This window comes from Piliocolobus tephrosceles, chromosome 1 (assembly GCF_002776525.5).
Source record: "Piliocolobus tephrosceles isolate RC106 chromosome 1, ASM277652v3, whole genome shotgun sequence".
Lineage (NCBI taxonomy): Eukaryota > Metazoa > Chordata > Mammalia > Primates > Cercopithecidae > Piliocolobus > Piliocolobus tephrosceles.
In genome coordinates, this window is record NC_045434.1 from 18021842 (window position 1) to 18038648 (window position 16807).

Here is a 16807-nt window from a genome sequence, read left to right on the forward strand (position 1 = left end):
TTTTAATATACTTTAATTCTTCCCCAAATCCTTACTTCTTTCCTTTGCTGGCACAGATTCCATGCCCATCATTAGGATCACTCTCTCAAACTCTCCTGCTCCGTCATATATATGTGTCAAAACCCCACTTTGGCAAAACCCAATCCATTGTCAACACTGTTTCTGAGCCTGACACCTGAATGTAGTTGGAGAGAAACAAAAACAATGGTGGCCCATTTAACGTTAAATTCTCACCCACAAACCCAGATATGTTTCTCTCTAGTCCATTGATCCTTGAACTCTCCTAGATAACTATTTTGACTATTCCACACCTTTCCTCAAACTCCTAGCCCAGGGATCCTCAGTTCTGGCTGCACTGTTGAGTCACCCAGAAACCTTATAACACACCAGCGCCCAGGTCCCACCTCCAGAGAATCTAATTGCCTTGGTGTGTCCAGGTGCAGTGGCTCATGCCTATAATCCCATCACTCTGGAAGGCTGAGGCAGGTAGATCACCTGAGGTCAGGAGTTTGAGACCAGCCTGGCCAACATGGTGAAACCCTGTCTCTACTACAAATACAAAAATTAACCAGGTGTGGTGGTGGGCTCCTGTAATCCCAGCTACTTGGGAGGCTGAGTCAGGAGAATCACTTGAACTCAGGAGGTGGAGTTTGCAGTGAACTGAGATCGTGCCTTTGCATTCCAGCCTGGGTGACAGAGTGAAACTCTGTCTCAAAAATAATAGTAATAATAATAATTTACTTGGCATGGATCAGACCCTGGATATAAGTGTGTTTTTGAAACTCTCCAGGTGATCCTAACATATAGCCAAGAATGGAAGCTAAACTCCTCGCCCTCCCTTCATCAGGTAGATCTCATGACCTGGCTTCCCACTTCACTAGAAAATCAAATCAGTAAGGAAAGAACACCACAGCAGACTTCCACTAAATCAAGGAATATGCCTGCATGGAGTCTTTACTCCACTGCCTTCTACAAGAAGACAAACCTTCTACTTGTGCATTCCAACTTGTCACCATTCAAGCAATCAAGGATTTTGTTTTGGCAACTGTTCCCTTTCTCTCCAGCATCTCTCCTATATCCTTTCTATTGAATCGTTCCCACAATCGTTCAAACATTTGATTTTTTTAAAAAAAAAATCCCTCCCTCAACTCATTAGTTGTTTGGCACCTCCCCTTTCTTCCTTCCTTTTCAGCAAAACTCCTCAAACTTTATATTGACTCAATACCCCCATTTCTTCTCCCATTCTCAGATCCACTCCATTCGTAGTTTTGTCTGCTCACTGACAAACCCAGCAGTTAATTCTCAGTCCTCTTCCTATATCTCTTAGCAACATTTGACAGTTATTTGAAAGTATTCCTCCTTGAAGTACTTTCTTAGCCACCAGGACTTTACTTTGTCTCAATTCTCCAGCCTTCTCAGTCTCCTTGAGTGATTCATCTGCTTCATGTTTAGACACCATGTGCTCTGAGAATCCCCCTCAGACCCATTTCCTCCGTATTTATGCTCCGTCCCTGGTGGTTTCATCCAAGATGTATCTACTGCTGGGTCCGGTGGCTCATGCCTGTCATCCCAGCACTTTGGGAGGCCGAGGTCGGTGGATCATTTGAGGTCAGGAGTTTGAGATCAGCCTGGCCAATATGGTGAAACCCTGTCTTACTAAAAATACAAAACTTAGCCCGGCGTGGTGGCAGGGGCCTGTAATCCCAGCTACTTGGGAAGTTGAGGCAGGAGAATTGCTTGAACCCAGGAGGCAGAGGTTGCAGTGAGCCCAGATCAAGCCACTGCACTCCAGCCTGGGTTACAGAATGAGACTGTCTCAAAACAACAACAACAACAACAACAAAGCAAACAAGATGTATCTACCGTCTATCTGCTGATGGCACTCACAATTTTATGTCCAGCCTAGACCTGGATGAACTCCAGATTCCTGTTTTCAACTACTTGCTTTCCAGACCCACTCAGATGTGTTAAACTCTACATGTTGAAAACCAAGCTATTGTTCCTCCTCTTTAATCCTGTTGCTCTTGCAGTAGCCCATGCAAACAACAACAGCAAAGCCAAAACCATGGAGTCCTTCTCAACTCATCTCTTTCTCTCACCGTCCACATTTAATTCTTTCATAAAAGTTGTGGGTTCTACCTTCAAGACATATTCTGATCTGACCAATTCTCATCACTTCCATCACTACCAGCCTGGTCCCAAATACCCTCTTTTATGGCCTGGACTATCACGATGGTATATGAACTGGTCTTCCTGATTCCAGTTTTCCTCTGCTCCAGTTTATTTGCCTCTAAGCAGCTAAAGTGAGACCCTTAAAATGCAAGTCAGATCTTATTTCTCTGCTCAATGCTCTCCAGTGGCTTCCCATTTTACGCAAAATAAAGTACAAAATATTGCAAGATTTAACATCCAACTCTTCGATTTCATCTGCTACCACTTCCTCTCATCTCTGTCTCAACCACATCTGCCTTCTCATTGCTGACTGACCACAGCTAGTGCGCTCCTGCTTTGGGTGCTTTGCACTTGTTTCTCATCCTTGAATGAACATGGCTTGCTTCTTTAATCCATTCAAGGTTCTGCTCAAATGTCACCTTATCGGAACAACTTCTCCCAACCAATTTATACTAGCTTGTGCACACACACACACACACTCTCCACCACAATCACAACCACCATCAGTCTCTGTCCCTCTGCTTTTTATCTCTTGTCAACAACAGGTATATACATACTTCCTGGGTTGTTTATTTTTTGTCTCTTCTCTCCCCACCGACAATTTGAATGTAAGTGCTATAAAAACAGGGCCTTTGTTCTACTTCCAGTAGAACAGACCCCAGAAAGACCCCAGAACAGGGTCTTTGATTTACTTCCAGTGCCTAGAAGGGAGCCTGGTACATAATAGGACTCAATACATATCTGTTGAATTAGTGAGTGAATGAATGAATGAATCAATCAATCAATGAAAAAGTCAGATCATCTCAATCTGAACACAAGGGAATTTTCTCTAGAGTTTCCCAGAGAACTGTCCTGTTTCCTTCTTTCTGCCTCTCTATGTTGGCTCCTAGATAAATTTACTACATAAAAGCATTGTGAGAGAGGTTGGACCCTTAGGTCCCTGAGTTAGATATGACCCCAAATGTCACCCTGTGCCATGCATATTCTCCTCTGACCTCCTCCCCAACATGTGGGCCACCGTCCAGCAGCTGCACTCTTTCTCCCCCTACCCTCTCTCAGCCCCAGGAGCTTCTCCTTTGCTGTAGCCCCCTCCTTTTGGGTGATGAAGGCAACATGGGGAGAAGCAGCAGCTTCACTGACTCCATCTCTGCCTTCTCCATCCATAGTGACCGGCAACATGCAGACTCCCCAAGCCTCATCTGGCCTGTGCAGTCTGGAGCTGGCCAGGGCACTCTCTGCCACTTTAGCATTCATGTTCTTTTCTGTGTCCTGCCACAGCTTGACTATTTGCAAAATTAAGACTTGTAAAACTACCAAGGAAAAACATATACTGTATTCTATGGCTTCTAAGATGCCCTCGTCCTTTTTTCACATTTCACATCTCTAATATCAGGAATGTCTTATAATTGGTGCTGGGCCAGTGAAAATCCCTGTGCAGTTAACAGAGTCTGAGTCTATGCCAACTTCACTGCTATTCCTAGGGCATGCCTGACCTCATATACCCCTTGGTGTGCCAGGCCACAGGCCTTCTGAGAACCACTGGAAGAAGGAAATTGAATCTGGTTATTGTATGAAAACCTTGGATTAGGTAAAACAAAACAAAACAAAACAAACAAAACACCAGCATCAAGATCTTATTTCTCTGCTCTATACTCTCCAGTGGCTCCCCATATCACTCCAAATAAAATCCGAAGTCTTGCAAGATTTAACACCCACCCAACTTCCTCTTTGATTTCATCTGCTACCACTTCTCTCTCAGCTCTGTCATCTGCCTCAGTGCTGACTGACCACAGCTAGCATGCTCTTGCTTGGGGGACACACAGAATGGGAGGCCAGTAGCTTGGATGAATTAGGAACACTTGCATAAGAAATGCAGCATACCAAATGCTCTGAATGACTTGGAGGAGCATATTGTGGAGAAAACCTGGGCATTGACAGCTCTGAGTTAGAAAGTAAACAAGGGTAGCGAGATTCTGAATGTGAAATTCGGAAAACTTTAACCAATTAACTTATATTTTATCTGTATGCATGCAATAAAGTGATACATAATAAAAATCTGTCCAAAAATTATTATCAAATAGCTTTTTCAATAAGTTTAAATTTTAATTAGAACAGAAAAGAAACCATTGTATCATAGTTTCCTATGGCAGCACCTTTTCCTTTTTGGTGATACATAAAGCAATGGTTCACTGTACCATGAAAGGAGGTTTAGACTTAATGAAATATGGTGATTAGCCCTAGTTACATAAAAGCATGAACCACTGGTTTAACAAAACCTAAGGAATCTACTACACAAATGAATGGCTTTTTACTACCTTGAGCTGTTTGAGAAAACCATAAAACCAAAAGCTCAATATTAATCTAAAATTATTTAATTATATTTTATAATTAAATTATTTGGAAGATGTTTTCAAATGACTCAAAGTTAAAAGATCTCAGTGTGATATCGATTCTATAATTACTCTCAGAAATGATGCTACTAATAAAAGTTAATGATGTAGAATCAAAATGGTAATTATCAAATAGGAAGATGCCAGCCAGAGGAGAAAGTTTTTTGTTTTCCAATTGTTTTGTCCCCTTACTCCTTCTCTTACCACAGTGAGAAGCAGTCATCTGTTTTCAAAGGTTGGAATGTTTTTACTTTTCTTGTTTGGAAACACTGGCTTAAACACAGGTACGTCCTATAAAATACTTCAGTATAAGTTTAAATATTCATCTAATTTTTATTGGACAAGTTTTGAAGTAACAATTTGATTTCTCAGTGTTTCTTTTGTGACCATATAATCTTCTCCTCAGTGTTGCATGCAGTGTGAGCTACAAGCATTTGTGAGCCTAGAAAGCACAAGGTCACAAGGTTTCCTGGGGATTAGTACTATACAAATGCAAATTAGGGACACTGGAAGACTCTGTCCATCCTTGTCACGGCTGTTGTTTTGTTCCCTGGTTCCTTATGGGTAGCAAAGCAATTCATTGTTTTTAAAACACATACCTTAGCTGTTGACTTTTTCATTGGCTAACTGGAGAAGAAAAGAAGGAACTCTTTCCTACAGATTTTAACTCTCTGAATCCCATTCAATTATTTTTTCCATTCAACTATTTTAAATAGATAACATGAAATCTTGCAGGAGCCTCACACGATTCCTAATTGTAGAATTTGAACTTGAGCTATGGAGTCTTACTCTTCTTCTTGCATCTCCAATCTATGCTTTACTATCACCCTTTTTGATAAGTCAGATTACCTGTACCCTCTTCAACATCTTTCAGCTGGTTAGCACAGTATATAGGTATGTTGGAAACCAGATATTTTCTGTGGTTTAATTCTTCCAAGGGAGTCGAAATGCTTTGCAAGCACTTCCTCATTTTTCAGCCAATCCACATAGTAAGGAATGTTCCATGAATCTTTTCGTTTTTATATATTGTCTATTAGTCATGATCATGAATCCATGCCTGTGCAGAGCCCCTGATTTGGAAGGAGGAACCACGGGGGCTGGGGAGGGGAGGGCATGAGTGAAGGTTCCTGCTCGACCCTAGAACTGACCCCACTTGGCAAAATGGTCCTTCACCCTTTACGCATTCTTAGAAATCGCAACATGCCTTTCGGTTTCATGTAACTACAATTTAGTTAATGCCCAGTAGGATTTGTAAGCCCTTCATATCTCTGAGGATTTATTTTATTTCAGAGTGAAAGTGACTTTATGGCCCATTTACCATTAGTGTGACTTATTGCATTATTCGAAGAAGGTGGAGGGGAGCAAAAAGACAAGGCAGTCTCCCTTACGTGTATCGTCATCAGCAGGATGACCACCACACATTCCTGCCCAAGGAAGAGGGGTGGATGCAACCTTTCTGTGCTGTTGTTTATGAGAGCACTGAAGCCTGGGTGATCATGCAATATTTAACCAGATGAGTGTTTCAAGTGTGTGTGTGAAGGAGATGTTAAAATAGAGGTGTGAGAGTTATCAATATTTGGAAGTAATGGATATTTTGAGTTCAAAAGATGCCACACGTCAACGATGATGAGGAATGACTAGCTACTTAACTCCAGTGCTGGCACCCTTAAATTGCAGGGATACTGAAGCGAGACGGAGTTAGCATCTGACCGGCGACCAGCAGTGGACCGGCGAGGCGGGCTCCTAATTAAAGCGAGATTCCCAGAAGCTGGACAGCCCCTGTATTTATGGGAGCATGCGGTGCAGCTGGCAGTGACCCCCAGGAAGCCTCGAGCAGCCGCCGCGGGAGTAGTGACCTCGGGCCGGCCGCCTACCTGGAGCGTTTCGGCGGCGCCTGGTTCAGAACCACCGGGGCGGACAGCTCCCTGGAGCCGCACGCGGACTGCGGAAGCGGACCGTGAGCTGGGTGGGTCAGCGCTCTGTCCGCAGACCCGGACCGCTGGAAGTACCCGGGGCGCCCTCCCCTCCTGTCCCCCGGTCCCACCCTTCCCACCCCGCGCTGCGCGTGGCGGTCCCGGGCTGCGTGTCCTTGCAGGAGATCGGCCCTGCCGCCGGCGGCCCTCCCCCTTCCCGCGAGTCCCAGCTGCGCGCCCCGCCCCGCCCCGCCCCGCCCTGCGGAGGAGGGTGGGGGCGTTCCCCGCGCCGGGCCAGCCCAGCTCCCCCGCGGCCGTCCGGGCCTGGCTCCCCATTGGCCGGCGGACCGGAGGTGCGAGGGGGCGGGGCCCGCCTTCGGCGGCTCGCGCCCGGGAAGGTCGGCAGCCGAGCGCCGGAGGCCGTGGGGAGGGCGCGCAGGGACGCGGCAGGCGCCGAGGAGACGCATCCGCGGCGGTGGCGGTAGCGGCGGCGCCTGGTCTCGGCCGCAGCCTTTGCGTCCCGCTCTCGCTGGGTCGCCCCTGCCAATCCCGCGCGCGGCTCGCCTCCCGCCGCGGCCCGCAGCCTGCGGCGCCCGAGCTCCGAGGGCGCTTTCCCGGGCGCTGGGCCCGAGGCGGCCAAGACGGCGGGCCGGCCGGGCACGGGGCGGCGGGCGCTCTGCTGCGGGCTGCGCTGGTGGGGAGCGGCGGGCCGCGGCGCGGGCCCGGGGCCCGGCGCGTGCGGCTGGGAGGCACTGTGGGGGTCGGGCGCGCGGGCGGCGGCCGGGGCCATGGCCGAGGGCGGCGGGGGCGCGCGGAGGAGGGCGCCGGCGCTGCTCGAGGCTGCCCGCGCGCGCTACGAGAGCCTGCACATCTCGGACGACGTGTTCGGCGAGTCCGGCCCGGACAGCGGCGGGAACCCCTTCTACAGCACCTCGGCCGCCTCGCGCTCCTCCTCGGCCGCCTCCTCGGACGAGGAGCGCGAGCCCCCTGGACCCGCAGGGGCCGCCCCGCCGCCGCCCCGCGCCCCGGACGCGCAGGAGCCGGAGGAGGACGAGGCCGGCGCGGGCTGGAGCGCCGCGCTGCGGGACCGTCCGCCCCCGCCCTTCGAGGACACTGGCGGTAAGGGGCGGCCCGCGGGTGGGTGTCGGGGGCGGCGCTGGAACCCGGCGCTGGGGAGGCGTGGGTGCTGGGGCGGGGGAGTCCAGACGCTCCGTGGGCTGGCTTGTGGGTGTCTCTCCGGAAACAAATGAGTCTGCAGGAGTGGGGATCGGTCTGACTGCGCCTGGGGGTTCCGAACCCTTGGGTAGAGAGGGTGAGGCGGAGGCCGTGGTCAGTCCTTTTCCAGTGACAGGGTAGTCGGGCACCTTTTCCTTCACTTCCTGGGAGCACCCCAGCCCCTGCACGGGAAGCCTGTCACACCTGTGGGTCGGACTTTAGGGGTGGATTGAAGTTAGGCTTTCCTAGTTGAGGGGGCTTTTCTGAAAGCTCGGCGTGGCTGGTGGAGGCAGGTGGAGTCGTTTTTTACTAACAGCCCAAGAGCGAGCCTTACAGCAGGTGACGGGGGCGAGGCAGGTTGCAGTTGGCCCAGTGAGAGTTGAGGGAGAGGCCACCCGCGGCGTAGTTTTCTCCTTAATCGGAGAAACTTTCCCTGTCCGCGCCATTCCAGATCTCTTGTTAAGAATGGGGGGGAAGGGATCGATTGGGCAGCGTTAAGGTGTTCGCTTTTCCGCCAGAAGGTACTTTCAGGTGTGTCCTGCTTACCATTGGGGTCACAGGCAAGCCCCGAATACCTGGAGAAGGTGGCTGGGGTGCTGGAAGCTGCTGCGGCTGCCCCACTTCTCTTCACTGCCTGTTTTTGTGGGAGTTGACTGTTGAAATATCACTACTTCCTCTGTAGAAGCTCCGCAGCCTCTGCCTTCTTTGAAAGCTGCAGACCAGACGCCCTCTCATGCTGGTGTTTCTTGTTCCACGGCCTTCTGTAGCAGGCCCGTGCTCCTGCATGCTGTGTTCTTCCGTAGAAGTGCGCGCAACCGGTGTTGATGAGGGCCAGGGAGTGGCTGCGGTGGGCATGATGCGGCTTTTCCTGTGGCCTTCTCTGATTGTTGTCCAACCGGTCAGGAACACGGCACATGGGAAGGCAGGCCCAAGGGACCTCCAGCTGGTGCCTGGACTTGGATCTGGACATCATGCTGCAGCCTGCTGGGAGGCCGGTAGGGTTAGCTGGACTCTCTCAGTAGGGAGTGGTCTGCAGACCTCTGGCAGGCTGCGGTGTGGATGCGTGGAGCTAAAGCTGGGCTTGCAAAGTCACAGTTAGCTGTGCATTGCTTTGGGGGTGGGTACATTTTAAAGCATATGCATTTGGACTGTAGTTAAGAGCTTGGGAATTTTCAAAATCATTGACTCTGTATAGTCCTTTTATACTGTCCTATATTTTCCAGGATGTCATTAAGGCCTCCTGGCCCTAGACAGCTGTTTTCCGTATTGGCTCTTTAAGAATTGTACCAGTCCACAGACCTGGTTTGGCAGACTTTATGCCGTGAGCATCTGTGATCTAATTTCGATCCTGGAAACATTTGAGATACAGGTCCACCTGGGACTGCACAGCAAGTCTCTCCGTGTCTCAGGGCAAAATAGAGAACTTGTACTAGGTCAAGTCTAGTTATGAATAAGAATCCTGAATGTGCTGATTTGAGAAGGGTGGGCACACTGAAATAAATTTTAAATCCATGTTATATTTCTTAGTAACCTTGAAATGGGAGAAATTCTGCAGCAGAGCCATTTAATCCAGCCACCGCAGCACTTATGGTCATGAAGAGCAGGATCGTGTGTCATTTAGCATTAGGTTCAAATTCTGCTTCCTGCAGATGCCCACTGAGTTCACACCTGTACCGAAGAATCAGTCAGGCCCTTTGACCAAAGACATTAGTGGTTATTGCCGGTATTTTTACCCAGTTTTGTTTTCCTGCCCTGTGTGGGAGCTTGCCTTTTAAGTCCACATCTGATTTAGAATTTCCTCTTTGCAGATTTCACCCTGAGGGAAATTTGGAGTGGTGAGGAATGGAGGGATGAGGTTGATGGCCTGTTAAAACTTGAATTTGGATTTCCCCAAAACAATGGAATATGATTTATGGGGGCTGAAAATAGATGCAGAAGCGTGGGTTTGGTCAGAGAAAATCCTTGCGCCTACCAGTGTGGAGGGAGATGGATGTGTTTATTAGGAGGCTGAGAGCTGCACCCCAGCCACTCTGAGAGCAAAGAGGATCAGCCTGCTAGGGTTTACCAGAGCACAGTGTCTAAAACGCTCCGACAAGCGTGCGCTCCTCACTTGCAAAGAATGCAGCCTGGATCTCTCTTCCATCTTTGTTCCCCTGTTTATTAACAAATCTCACTGGATGGGTAGAGTGGGGTGGGGAGGAAAGCAAGCAGGTGGCATTTCTATCTCTAATCTGGCTTTATAATGGAAAATTTTTAATCCAAATTGCTCTTGCTGCTGGAATCAGATGAGGAAAAAGCAGAATTCGAGATTTGATAGAGGCTTCCTGCCTTGCTCCTACTGTAAAAACAGTTATATGTGTATGTACATAAATGTGTATTTTATAGAAATATGCAGGTATGTAAATGTGTGCATGTAACTGGGTATTGTATGCAAATGTCTATTGCTTGTGCTAGGTTTTGGTTTTTTTTTTTTTTTTTTAAATCAGAAGGATGACCTAGAAACCTTTGCAGAGTCGCTGTGCATGAGGGAGGTAGACACTGGGGACCATTATGAGTTGTAGTGGGAGCTGCCACATCCCCCCACCTCCACCATAAGGGGAGTGCGCACAGTAGGAGATACTTGGTGCCCAGCTGAGAGGAGGAGGAGGGGAAGGAAGGGAGCAGTGCTAGTTCCTGCATAAGCCCTAAAAGCACCATTTCTGTAGTTCAGGTTGGAAATCCTAGCCATTCTTCAGGCTGTTCTTGTCTTCCTAGCCCTTTTCTTGTATTTTTCAGTGTATTTAGCTTCCTGGATCAGGCTCTCAGGAAGTGCAGCCAGTAGTTATGGATGGAGAGGGCCTTTGCTCACTCCTCTTGTCTCCTCTCTCACCTCCCCTAGGTTCTGGTTGTGCATTGAGGTGTGGATCCTCTCGGGATGGCTTAAATGCACACGCTGTGCTTGTTGGGCTAGCTGTTGGGCTCTTAACCCCTGTGGAGATGCATGATCTGCCTGGGAGCTGAAGTGCCTACTGGAACTACAGAGCCTAGGACCTCTTAACCAGACTTGCAGCATATATCCCCCCAAAATAGCCCCCCAAGCTGTCAGCCTGCCTGCCCACTGTGCAAATAACCAACACAGCATGTGAGCTCACTCTTTGGAAACAGAATGAAATTCAGGCCCGGCTGCTTTTTGAGCCTCTGCCCTTTTGGTTTCTTATTCTGAGCAGTCTTGTGATTCGTTTCTCGGAGGAGGCAGAGGAACAGACAAGATTTCACAGATGCTCCAGGGCTTCGGTCTGTTTGGTTTGTCAGTCCTTTGTCATGGCTGGCCGGGATCTGAGATGTTCGCTCTTTCTGTTAGAGGTTGGACTTCATAGAAGGGGGGGTGAGGGAGAGAGAGAGAGAGAGAGATTGTGTGTGTGTGTGTGTGTGTGTGTGTGTGTGTGTGTGTGCGTGTGCGCTTTCTCCCCCCATTTACCATATCAGCAACCCTCTAATCATTCAGTGGGGAGGTATGACCTTGAGCAGCTGGAGAGAAACATAAGGCATTGGAAATTAACATTGTTGAATGTTTTATCTTTACAGTTTGTTGTTGGTTTAGAGCCTTTTTAACAAACAAGAAAAGAAAAATCTTTCTCTCAAAACCAGAATTAAACTGAGACCCTTGGCTCCAAAGGGGTTTGTGAACTCAGAGACCTGCAACCCTTTCTATGGGGTTAAGTGTTAAGAAGCTGCTCCTACCTTTAGCTCTGTACAGGATTCTGTGGTTCCAGGAGGAACTTTGAATCTTGGTGAGCTGCAAGATAATCTTAGGCAAAGCTACATAGTAATCAAGTGCAAGACTGTGTGTCATCTTGCAGTAGCTGCACAGAATTCAGAGAAGGGAGCTTCCTGGGAGAGCTGTTTTGCTCTTTTCCCAGGAGTCTGTTCATGTAGGGGGTGAAACTGGAGCTGCTACTGCTAACCCTCAGTTCTCATTTGTCACTTGTGTTTTCATGCATTATTATCAAACTGTCTTCACAAGGACTCTGTGGCCGAGAAGTTGCCACTGCCATGTGACTGGGAAAGGCAGTTGCTGCCTCCACTTTCCTGGGGGTGATGAGATTACTGGGTTAAGTGATCACCATCTAACTAGTCAGACTCAATAATTCAGGAAATGTAGTGCCTGTTTTTTCTTTTACTAGAACTTTTTTCAGTAAAAAATATTTTTATAGTTATACATGAATTGCTTTTAGTTTTAGGGGGAAGGGGATACAGTTCTATGAGTTTTAACTCATGATTTGTGTAATCCATACCACAACCAGGATACAGAAGAGTAGAATCTTGCCAGGGTGTTGGTGGTCTAGTGGTTGGCGTAGCTACCTTCCAGAAGAGGAGAATCTGGATTCTTCTCTAGCTCCCTGTTTAATCCTTGCTGCCCTGAGTTGTCCTAGTGAGTACTCAGAGCTGTTTTTCAGGAGGTGGGGCTTTGAATACTGCAGTAGCAGCTCCAGTTTCACCCCCTACATGAAGAGACTCCTGGGAAAAGAGCAAAACAGCTCTCCCAGGAAGCTCCCTTCTCTGAATTCTGTGCAGCTACTGCAAGATGACACACAGTCTTGCACTTGATTACTATGTAGCTTTGCCTAAGATTATCTTGCAGCTCACCAAGATTCAAAGTTCCTCCTGGAACCACAGAATCCTGTACAGAGCTAAAGGTAGGAGCAGCTTCTTATACTTAACCCCATAGAAAGGGTTCCAGGTCTCTGAGTTCACAAACTCCTTTGAATACTCTGGAACAGGTGGTGAGGTCTAACCCAGTTTTAGACTCTAAAACTCACTTTTTAGACTTCTTTTTAGAGGCACGGTCTCACTATGTTGCCCAGGCTGGACTCAGACTCCTGGGTCCAAGTGATCCTCCCGCTCAGCTTCCTGATTAGCTGGGACTGAAGGTGCATACCTTGTTACACCTTTGTTTTTAAGGACTATGATTGTACATTATTTTCTTATTAACAAGTTACATATGTTCATTTTAGAAAATGAATAAGAAAAAGGATAAAAATTGTATTACTCCATTTTCATGCTGCTGCTGAAGACATACCCAAGACTGGGTAATTTACAAAAGAAAGAGGTTTATTGGACTTATTCCACATGGCTGGGGAGGCCTCACAATCATGGTGGAAGGTAAGAAGGAGCAAGTCACATCTTACATGGATGGCGGCAGGCAAAGAGAGAATTTACCAGCAGGGGAAATGCCAGATGCTTATAAAACCATCAGGTCTCGTGAGCATTCACTCACTATTATGAGAACAGTATGGGGGGAACCACCCCATGATTCAATTATCTCCACTTGGCCCTGCCCTTGACATGTGGGTTTTATTACAATTCAAGGTGAGATTTGGGTGGGGACAGAGAGCCAAACCACATCAAAAATTGTAAAAATCAAATTATCTTCCTTTTCCCGGAGATAATCACAGTTGACATACTGAATATGTGCTTCATATATCTTACATGTTGTTGAGGGACCTGATTTTTAATTGTAATTAATATATTGTGAACATTTTCCATTTAAATTTTAGAATGATATTTTCATTGACTCTGTAATACTCTAGGGTTCGCTTTTGTTAGGATTGAGTTTATTACCCCACTTCTCTCTCCTCTTTTTTTGCTGTTAAATTAGTGCTGTGGTAAACATTGTTGAGACTTAAGTTTTTTTGTTTGTTTGTTTTTGAGATGGAGTTTTGCTCGTTTTGCCCAGGCTGGAATGCAATGGCACGATCTTGGTGTACTGCAACCTTTGCCTCCTGGATTCAAGTGATTCTCCTGCCTCAGCCTCCTGAGTAGCTGGGATTACAGGCACACACCACCACACCCGGCTAATTTTTATATTTTTAGTAGGGATGGGGTTTCACCATGTTGGCCAGGCTGGTCTCGAACTCCTGACCTCAGGTGATCCACCTACCTTGGCCTCCCAAAGTGCTGGGATTACTGGTGTGATCAACCATGCCTGGCCTGGTGCTTAAACTTATATACACATCCTCAATTTACTCCTTAGCATCAAATGGTAAAGCAATATTGAGGTAAGGATTTTGCACATTTTAAAGGTTTTTCATATCTTTTGTGAAAGAGTCTTCCAGAAATGTACCTTTTTATGCCCCTGCCAGCAGTACCCCAGAGAGTCCATTAGAACATCCTGTTTATAAGGCAGCAAACCAATATGTGATGCCCACCAGTAAGATGGCTCTTAGAGGAGTATTTTGTTTTATTTTAATTTGTATTTACTTTTCACCTTTTATTTTAGACTCAGGGGATACATGTCCAGGTTTGTTATAAAGATATATTGCATGATGCTGAGGTTTGGAGTCTGATTGAGCCTGTCACCCCTGTGGTGAGCAGAGTACCTAATGGGTAGGTTTTCATATCTTGCTCCCCTCCCTGTCTCCTTTAGAAGTCCCCGGTATCTATTTTTGCCATCTTTATGTCCATGTGTACTCAATGTTTAACTCCCATTTCTAAGTGACAACATGCAGTGTTTGGTTTTCTATTCCTGCATTAGTTCACTGAGGATAATGGCCTCCAGCTGCACCCGTGTCACTGCAGAGGACATGATTTCCTTTTTATAACTGCGTGGTATTCCATGGTGTATGAGCACCATATTTTCTTTATCCAGTCCACCATCAGTGGTCACCTGGGTTGATTCTAGGTCTTTGCTATTGTCAATATCACTGTAATGAACATACGGGTGCATGTGTCTTTTTGGTAGAACAATTTATTTTCCTTTGGGTATATACCCAGTAATGGGATGGCTGGGTCAAATTGTTTAACTATCAATTCTTTTAGAAATCTCCAGAGTTGCGCTAATTTGCATTCCCACCAACAGTGGAATGATTAAGTGTTCTAGAGAATTACTTTATATAATGAAGCTTATGTGTGTCATAGCACACATAGATTGCATGAGACATTCGTGCACAGCACAGTGCATTTTTACATGGATATACCTATGTCACTACCACCCAGATCAAGGTAAAGAGTGTTCCTAGTTCCAGATGCAGTAGCTCATGCCTAGCCTGTAATCTCAGCCAGTTGGGAGCTGAGGTGGGAGAATTGTTTGAGACCAAGAGTTCGAGACCAGCTTGGGAAACACAGAGAGATCCCGCCTTCCCTAAAAAATATTCCGAAAAATTAGCCAAGCATGGTGGTGCATGCCTGTAGTCCCAGCTACTCTAAAGGCTGAGGTGGGTGAGGCTGCAGTGAGCTGTGTTTGTACCACTGCACTCCAGACCGTGGTACAAGCTGACAGAGAGAGACCCCCATCTCAAAAAAAAAAAATGAAAGAAAGAAAAAGAAAAGAAACATTCTTAGCATCCTGAAGATTCCTACCTACCCCTTCCCCATCAGTACCTCCCTGTCCCCAGAGGTAGCCATGATTCTGAGTTCATCACCATTACTTAATTTTGCCCATTACATTGTTTTATCTGTAAGATTCATCCATATCACAGAGAGCAGTACTATCTTTATATTGCTGTTTAGTATGCCACTGTACAAATATACTACAGTTTATTTTGAAAGCTGCTACAAATGTTCTTGTACATGTTTTCTTGATGTTTGTATACATCACTTCCTTGGACATGTATACCTAGGAGTGGGATTGCTAGGCCGTAGATTCAGTGTATATTTACCCTTAGTACAAGGTCTTTCAACTTGGGCCAGATAATTCTTTGTTGGTGGGGGGCTGTCCTGACCATTGCAGGATGTTTAGCAGCATCCCAGGCCTCTACCCACTGAATGTTATTAGCACGCCTCCTCCCCAGTTATAGCAAACAGACATGTCTCCAGACATTGCCAAATGTCCCCTGGGGGGCAAAAGCACCAGGTATTGAGAACCACTGCTTTAGGAAGTGCTGCCAAGCAGTTTTCCAATTTACACTCCCACCAGCAATGGATGAGATGTGCCTCATATTAATTCAGCCAGCACATTGAGCCCTGCTGGGATAAAACGGTAAGTTAGACATGTCCCCTGGGGTCCAATAGGAGAGACAGAGTGAAGGAAAAGAGATAAGCATCTCTGGTGAATGCTGTGATCAGGGTAAACATGGATTTCTACCGGATTCCAGAGGTGCCTTACTTCCTCTGGCTGGGCTGGAGAAGAGGCGGCGTTTCTGGAGGAGGTGGCCCCTGAGCTGCACCTTGAAGAACAAATAACTAGGCAGGTGAAGAGGAAGGAAAAGTATCTCAAACAAGAGAGCCATTTGAGCAAAGGGGAGAGAAGGCATGCAGTTTGCTCATGGGCAGTTGCACTGGCCCCTAAACCGAGCTTCCTTACTTGAGACTTTCTTAGTGAAAATATCTTAAAATTTAACACCTGTGATTGTTACTATTGCAAGTAACTGTAGCTAGAATCCAAACTCCAGGTTCAGGCATGGATGTAGATTTACTTAGCAAACGTGGATCCCACAGGGAGGGGGATTTGCCAAGCACGTTGAGAAATGAGTACTTAGGGCAGAATCCATGGAGAAGCGCTGGGGTCCTTCCTTTAAGGAAGGAGGAGGGAAAATAACAGCAGAAGGGAGTGGGATAAAACCTTTATTGGTGACAGGAAATACAACATGGTCTTGGGGGTGGGAGAATACTGGAATACCTAAAATATCAGACTGTGGAGAAGGAATGCTTGCCTATCCTCCCACAGGGTAGAAAGAGCTTTCCTTCCCCTCGTTTGTGAGTTGCAGGAAGAATTATTACAAAAGAATGAAAAACTGGCCACATTTAGGTATATATTTAAGAAGTTACTTTCATGAAAAAGTTTAGAACTACAGATCCTTCCACTTCTTGTATCATTGCCATTGCTGCCAACTTTAGCCAAGACAGTATCACCCCTTGGCCAGGCTGGTGAGGCTTTCATCCACTTGGATTCTCAGCCTCCACCTTTGTTGATTGCCCCTGCCCCAGTTTCACTTTCCCCAGGCTGTGCTGGAAAAGTGATGTTTTACAAACATGAGTTAATATACTCCCTTCTCTGCTTCAACTCCTCCAGTAACTTCCCGTCCAAACCAAAGGGAAATCCAGATTCCTTAGCATGGCCTCCGGGTCTGTAGGTCCACCCTGGTCTTCCTCTCCATTGTCACCTTGTGGCACGCGTCCTACCATTGTCACCTTGTGGCA

The 16807-nt window shown here is 47.0% G+C and overlaps 1 protein-coding gene across 1 annotated transcript in view; it reads left to right on the top strand.

Annotated features, from left to right (window-relative positions):
- Positions 1-7263: 7263 nt before the first annotated feature.
- Positions 7264-16807, top strand: part of PGBD5 (piggyBac transposable element derived 5) — a 106352-nt gene continuing 96808 nt past the window's right edge. Inside the window, exon 1 of the mRNA XM_023191820.2 lies at positions 7264-7594. Coding sequence (XP_023047588.1) covers positions 7264-7594 — 331 coding nt within the window. The remainder of the gene's footprint in view (positions 7595-16807) is intronic.